A 7,097-nucleotide genomic window follows, 5' to 3' on the forward strand; every position below is an offset into this window, starting at 1 on the left:
TTTAACATTCCATATTAAATCTCGTGATAAAAATACATGTGGCCCATAATTTCGACACAATTAAAAATGGTGTGACTGAATACGTCTTACGTGAGAATAGAATGTGCTGAAGTAATTAACTTGGCTTATATTAATCAATTAACATAACCTGTGCATGCTATTTAACGAGAACGAGGAATCAACCAGGAAAGAATTTCACGGTAATGTTCACATGAGTTACTTTTATCCGTACGCCCGGAATTTCATCTCGTTGATCTAAGAAATGGAATAGACAGATGCTTCATGATTGAAGAGAAATCTTGTTAACGTGCATCAAAGCATTCAAACAACTTTTAAAAGCGAGCGTTTCGATTTCGTGAGAAAAATTTGAAAGTCGAAACGATTTTTGTTCGATCCAGATTTTAAACAGCGTATCTCTCTTTGTTCCACACCTTCCTTATTACTTAGCAACTTATTTTCAAACTATGATATATAAATCAGAGATAGAGGATTTTTTGCTATAAAAAATGTTTTCTTATTTCTATGAAAATACAAGAATATTATACTTTATAAATAACATTATTACTTTGAATATAGCAATTTTTAGAAGGTAATTTCTTATTGTAAGATCTCTTATTATTGTGATCTCTTATTATTGTAAGATCTCTTAAAATTCCATACTGTCTGCTGAAACTAAAAGCAAACGTGCTAGAAATTATGATTACTAATTGTACAAAAATTGTATAAAAGCTAATTATTTAATTAATATGGTGTACTTACTTTTTCCTTTTAATCGTTGTTCTCGTCGCTCAGCTTCCAAATGTCGTAAAAATTCTTGGAAAACATGCAGCGACTTGTTCAAGCTCGTTTTCTTGTAATCTTTAATTCGTTTTTTATTTAACTCATATGTTTCTTCTTCAGCCTTGTCCTTTACATCATACGCATTGATTTCTTCTATTAATGTCATTATTGTAGGGACCTTGTCAGGATCAAATTTATCTACTACACTTGCATTGAATGGTATACAAATTTTACCAGTCTTCGGATGGACGCAAAAAGGAGATTTCAATAAGTGATTTAAGCCTTTGCTGACATTTATGTCTAATCTTGGATATGAGTACTGTAATTTTATCTCCTCGATTAAATGTCGATATAAATACCATTTTCGGTCCCCCTGAACAAAATCAATTAAGTAACTTCAATGTTTTAAATTAAAATACAATGATATAAAGTGAAATTGTTAGAGATATAATCATACCCCTGTTCGTTTAGATTCGATGTATTGTAAAAATGCATTCCACCTTGCTTCGCTAGTACTTTCTTTATCAAACAATACCTTCATTTCTTGTCTGTCTTCGTCATTAGGTAGTATTGGCAGAAACTTTTCGATTCCTTCTTCCGTGCCCAACATATTCTGCTCTTTTACGCACATTTCAACAAAAATAGGATCGATTATATCAAGAGCACGCCTGTAATATATAACGCTCTCTTTATATATATTCCTGATTTCTATTTAAATTATTATTATTACAAACACTTTAAACACTTTAACCTACTTAACAGAATGATGAATTTTGTCGCCAGTAAGATGTACTTTCTTCTTCATGAATTCACCTCCGCCTATGATTTGTAAATATTCGGCAACCGCCGCTCGTACTTGCCCTGATAAAGAGCGTGCTGCAGGGTCACATACCCAACAATGAATACCTCTTCTGCCAGAGAATACCCATAAAAGGTGTTTATATCCAAAATCCACTGTATATATAAAAGCAAATAATTATTTCAAGACTTTAAAGATATTAAGGACATATAGCGATAGTATAAAGATATATGAGGAGCAGACTTTAAAAATGCGTTTTTGTCCAAAATCCAAAATTTATAATTTTCAAAAAACGAGAAAGAAATCCACAAGGAAACCACGCGCCTTCCAGAAAATAACAATTTGCCAATCAGTAAGATGTAAAGTGTTAAACAAAATTGCTAAACAATTTCTAATAATGTTAAACAAATGTATTCTGTTTGTCTCTAGTTAAAGGCCATAAAACACATATCAAATATCTAGATTTTTTCAGTATACAAATTGACGCTAAAAAAATGCTTTTTGAACATTCCAAAGTAGCTTATAATATGAGTCATTATTGAACACTATGCAATCTCTAATTGAAAAAATGATATTTTGGATAAAATGCATTTTGAAAGTCTATACTTCATACAGTGATAATATACAGATATATCTTACATCTTAGCGCACTGTCCAATATCTTACAGGCAAGTGACATGAATTTCCAACACTTGCCACAAATGTCTGCCCCTTTGCAGCATGTTCTTACTTCATCATAATCTGTCATATCTATATCAAATACCAATTCTCTCTCTACTGGCTGAAAATTAGGACCTCTTCTTTGATCTTTTGGCCTAAAATTAAATACTTCATTTTATTCATTCATTATGTTTTACAGCAGATTAATTGTGGATTTTGCTCAGTTTTTTGTTGACACTTCATTCTCAAATTATATCAGTAATCAAATTATTCTATTGGTAGAATACAATCTGGCAGGCTCACTACTGATGCAGTTGTTTTTAATCTATTGCAGTATTCTATTCAAATTTGCTAGCAAATTACCAGTATGCTATGTAAGTTAAAGTTTTGCTTAGAAATAAAGTCTAATATAGTGATTAGTTGCGTCAGATCATTGAGAATATCACTTAAAATCACTTAAAATGGTGATAATTAAAGTTAAAAATTTCAAAATTATAGACAAACAAAAAAAATCCTGGCTTTACAAAAAAATTTATTAATATATAAAGAAAAAATATGACACAACCTGGAAATTTCGTACAGTAAATTGTGATATACTTTACTGAACATTATAAACTGCTCCTATATCTATTTTATGTGGTAGCACTCTTTTAATTTCATCTGACAGTCCTTTTTGGTCATTGAAAGATTGATAACGTATGTAAATATCGTCTGAGAGGGTAAACGAGAATTCTCTCTTGCTAAAAGTTACCGCTAAAGAGAAAAATAAAAGATATGATATTATTATTAGATATACATACATTAAATATATGTTAAATATACAGACGGACAATAAAAATCTTACCATTTCCGTAACTTAACCATCTATGATAGTCGGCAAAAGGAAACAATCTTGAATAATAAACTGGTAATAAATCTAACAAATCAGAAACGTCACCCATTTCAACGTTATTAATACAAATATAAGGTTATACACATGCAAGTTCAAGATCTGCCAATTGTTACTATAGATTTCCTAACTATTGAATATATCACTTCAAATAATGTTATATGTATGTACATATATCTAAAATGTTAGAAAAATGTGTAACTCGTCTCAATGTACAATAATCGAGTAACATGTAAAAACCATCATGACGTTCGCTTTCATAACAAAAAAAGGCGCGAAATTCATAGAATCGAATTAGGTTAAGTTTTTAGCAAACTACAGGGGCCGTGTTCGTATGTTACTGAATGGCTACGTTTACACCATGCATTAAGGCCGCGGCCTATACAAGAGATGTCCTTGTTTATCTTGTAAGTTAAACAAAAACACCTATCGTATAGATCGCGGACTAAATGCACGATGTAAACGTAGCCACTAAGTTTCCATCACCACTGACAAGATAGCAGACAAATTGAATATTTCTGATTTATTTATGTCTATATAATTTAGGAATCGTTTGTGGAAATTTGGGAAAAGCATTTAACCATTTGGGAAATAGTATTTTTCTTGTAATTAACAAATTTTATCATACTTATGTCAATTTAGCAGACAGCGATTTTATTTAATGTGTTTTATGAATGGAATTGATTAGAAATTATTTGGGGAAGACGTCTTCATTATTCTTTTCATTTGGGAAAAGTTACTATTTGGTAATTCAATAGATTTATACATTATGAAAACGAACAAAGCCCGGGTGTAGTATGGGTGTAGTAAATGTAGTACAATGAATATAGTAAACTTAAAATCGTCAAAAATTAATCAATTAAGCCCGGATCTAATTATGCGTAGTAAGAAATTATGTGTAGTAAGAAATCAACTTAATCATATTCGACTAACTTAATTATATTCGACTAATTTTCTACACTTTCAACTGTGATTGGTCAATTACTTATGGCTTAAGGCTTTCTGCATTCATTGTACCATCCGAGTGAAGTTTGAGAACGCAGTCTAACATTCATTTATATTTAACACTAGATCGCTGACTTCGCTTTAATAAATGGCTGCGTTCAGCAGAACGTTCGTTTTGCAACTGTTGGAAGTTTCTTTCGAGCTGATTGGATCATACTTTTAGATCTAGAAGAATGGTCCTATCTCAGCAGACAATCATAAAACGGTTGCAAAACTGTTGAGGGCGACTGTTACCAACGCCGAAAATTTTACAACAGTTACAAAGCTGCTTTCTCTGCTGAACGCAGCCTATGTGACGTTTTATTCCTACATCACGCTATGTAATAGATTTTGGAATCAATTTTTATGCACAGTATATAGGGGAGTCAGCGATCTAGTGTTAGATATAAATATCTATGCTAACATTGGAGTATTCGGATTTCGGAGTAATAAACTTTGAACATAAAAATATATATACAATGAAGAAGAAAATTTGTCTAAAAACAAACTCAATTATTTATCGCAGATTATACGATCTTAGAAATTACAGAAACATATATGTAGATGCATGTGTGTATAATAATGCTAACATTGGAGTATTCGGATTTCGGAGTAATAAACTTTGAACATAAAAATATATATACAATGAAGAAGAAAATTTGTCTAAAAACAAACTCAATTATTTATCGCAGATTATACGATCTTAGAAATTACAGAAACATATATGTAGATGCGTGTGTGTATAAGACCGGAATCAGACTAGGCATTGAAGATTGAGATTGAAGATTGAAAGATTGAAATTTGACCAATCAAAACAATAAGAGCTAAAATTCCTTTGCCCTCATTGGTCAAATTTCAATCTTCAATCTCAATCTTCAATGCATAGTCTAATTCCGGCCTAATAATAATTATATGAATAAACGTACATATTTTATAAATTAACACAATGTCTAGAAGAAATACTTAAATATTTGTTAGATGTATGTATATACATAATATCTCTTGACATACATGTATGTATGTATGTACATAAAACCGTCTGTCCGTCTTTACTGAAAAATAACAAAAATAAAGAATAAATATTAAAATTTTTAACAATAATAAAATTGGAAGACCGCTTATGTTAAATACATTACTTTAAACTTAAGAAGCGCCACTAACGGTCTGAACATTAAGATGTTGAACTATTTTAAATTCATTTTTAAATGAATTAAATTCAGAAGTTATAATTGCGTGCCGATATGGTTGTCGGACTTTTAATTAAAATTTTTCTTCTTGAAGTGTATTTAACCATAAGGAATTGACCAATCAGTTGAAAATGAAGAAAATTCGGATATAATTAAGTTTATGATTAAGTTGATTTCTTGCTACACATAAGCATTGTTCGTTTTGTCTCTCGAGAGCTGCTCGAGGTTGCTCTAAACGAACCCAGCGTACTTGAAATGTAGGCTTCACAGATACTGTGCTACTACATCCGTCATACCACGTCCGATATTAATCGTAATTCACACTACGTACGACATCCGTCTTAGGCCGGAATCAGACTACGCATTGAAGATTGAGATTGAAGATTGACAAATTCAAATTTGATCAATCGAAACGAAAGGAGCTAAAATTTCTTTGTCCTTATTGGTCAAATTTCAATCTTCAATCTTCAACCTCAATCTTCAATGCGTAGTCTGATTCCGGCCTTACTACATCCGATATTCATTTGCTGGATTCACACTGTATCCGATTTTCGTCGTACGACGCTCTGAAACCAATCAGAAAACAGGATTTCGATGAATTTTGTTTCGTATTATCGGAATCCTGTTTTCTAATTGGATGCAGAGCATCGTACGACGAAAATCGGATGCAGTATGAATCCAGCAAATGAATATCGGATGTGATAAGACGGAAGTCGTACGTAGTGTAACCTCGGATCTACAATAGGGTTTTAAGCTTTAAGCCATAAGAAATGGGCGAATCACAGTCGATTATTCCCCTCGGATTCGACTGTAATTGGTCAATTTCTTACGGCTTAAGTCTTAAAACACCTATTGTAGATCCGGACAAATTCTACATTTCAAGTACGCTGGATTCGTTCGGAGCGACTCCGAGCAGCTCCCGAGAGACAAAACGAACAATACTTTAATTTCTTACTACGCATAAGTCCAGATCTACAACAGGTTTTAAGATTTATGCGGGGTCTACAATAGAAGTCGTAGCGGTCGTAGCAATCGTAGAGCCTTAAGTCGTGGAAAATTGACCAATTACAGTCGATTATTCTTCTCATATTAGACTGTAATTGTCAGTTTCTTACGGCTTAAGCTTAAAACATCTATTGTAAATCCGGACTTATAGTCAAATCCAAGGGAAATAATCGACTGTGATTCGCCCATTTCTTATGGCTTAAGGCTTAAAACCCTATTGTAGATCCCGCTTAATTAGATCCAGGCTTAATTGATTAATTTTTGACGATTTTAGGTTTACTATATTCATTGTACTACATCTACTACACCTATACTATACCCGGGCTTTGTTCATTTTCGTAATGTATAAATCTATTGAATTACCAAATAGTGACTACGTTTACACGGAACCATTTACGCCTAGAGTCCTAGATATCAGAGAAGCGCAACCGGTGTTCCGCATTCTGATTCGCTGTTACAGTCACGTGGCTTGGCAGCCATTTATAATACTAGTGACATACTTCTATTTCATTTTATCCTACAATTCTATCTCACATTATCTTACACGTTCTATCCTAGGCAAATGAAAGTTTTATGTTACCATTTTTTATGCGTAAGTTTAAACATTTTAATTGCATATAATGATATATATGTGCTTTGGCACATAAGATTATTGTTTAATCTTTTAAAATATTATTTACATAGGCTGCTTTCCTTTTAGGAGACACAAATCGACACAGTATAACACTCAAACACAGTTTGTCACACATACTCTGACTCTCCTCTCGAGCAGAGGCGAAGTGTGTCGAGTTTG

General features: G+C 32.3%; 1 protein-coding gene across 2 annotated transcripts; it reads right to left on the reverse strand.

Annotated features, from left to right (window-relative positions):
- Window positions 1-609: 609 nt before the first annotated feature.
- DNApol-alpha50 (DNA primase small subunit) lies at window positions 610-3,218 on the reverse strand. Of its 2 annotated transcripts, XM_018454718.1 has the most exons (7): window positions 3,084-3,218; window positions 2,842-2,992; window positions 2,219-2,394; window positions 1,536-1,734; window positions 1,238-1,448; window positions 760-1,153; window positions 610-672 (listed from the first exon to the last, which is right to left on the reverse strand). In XM_018454718.1, exons 1-7 carry the CDS (start codon window positions 3,178-3,180, stop codon window positions 647-649), a joined length of 1,254 nt encoding a protein of 417 aa, XP_018310220.1. In that variant the 5' UTR covers window positions 3,181-3,218; the 3' UTR covers window positions 610-646. The 2 variants fall into 2 exon arrangements, with proteins under 2 accessions (XP_018310220.1, XP_018310221.1); XM_018454719.1 differs by lacking the exon at window positions 3,084-3,218 and having other exon boundaries at window positions 2,805-2,924.
- Between the last annotated feature and the right edge of the window lie 3,879 nt (window positions 3,219-7,097).

The sequence above is a fragment of the Mycetomoellerius zeteki genome, unplaced genomic scaffold (assembly GCF_001594055.1).
Source record: "Mycetomoellerius zeteki isolate Tzet28-1 unplaced genomic scaffold, Tzet1.0 scaffold449, whole genome shotgun sequence".
In the NCBI taxonomy this organism is placed as follows: domain Eukaryota; kingdom Metazoa; phylum Arthropoda; class Insecta; order Hymenoptera; family Formicidae; genus Mycetomoellerius; species Mycetomoellerius zeteki.

What these genes read in the sequence shown, in the direction of transcription:
- DNApol-alpha50 (XM_018454718.1), bottom strand. Translation starts at nt 3,180, where the DNA reads ATGGGTGACGTTTCTGATTTGTTAGATTTATTACCAGTTTATTATTCA. An exon ending in AAAATTCATCATTCTGTTAA is followed by an intron (nt 1,449 to 1,535) that starts GTAGGTTAAAGT and finishes TATATATTACAG; the next exon opens with GCGTGCTCTTGATATAATCG. An exon ending in ACAACGATTAAAAGGAAAAA is followed by an intron (nt 673 to 759) that starts GTAAGTACACCA and finishes GTTTGCTTTTAG; the next exon opens with TTTCAGCAGACAGTATGGAA.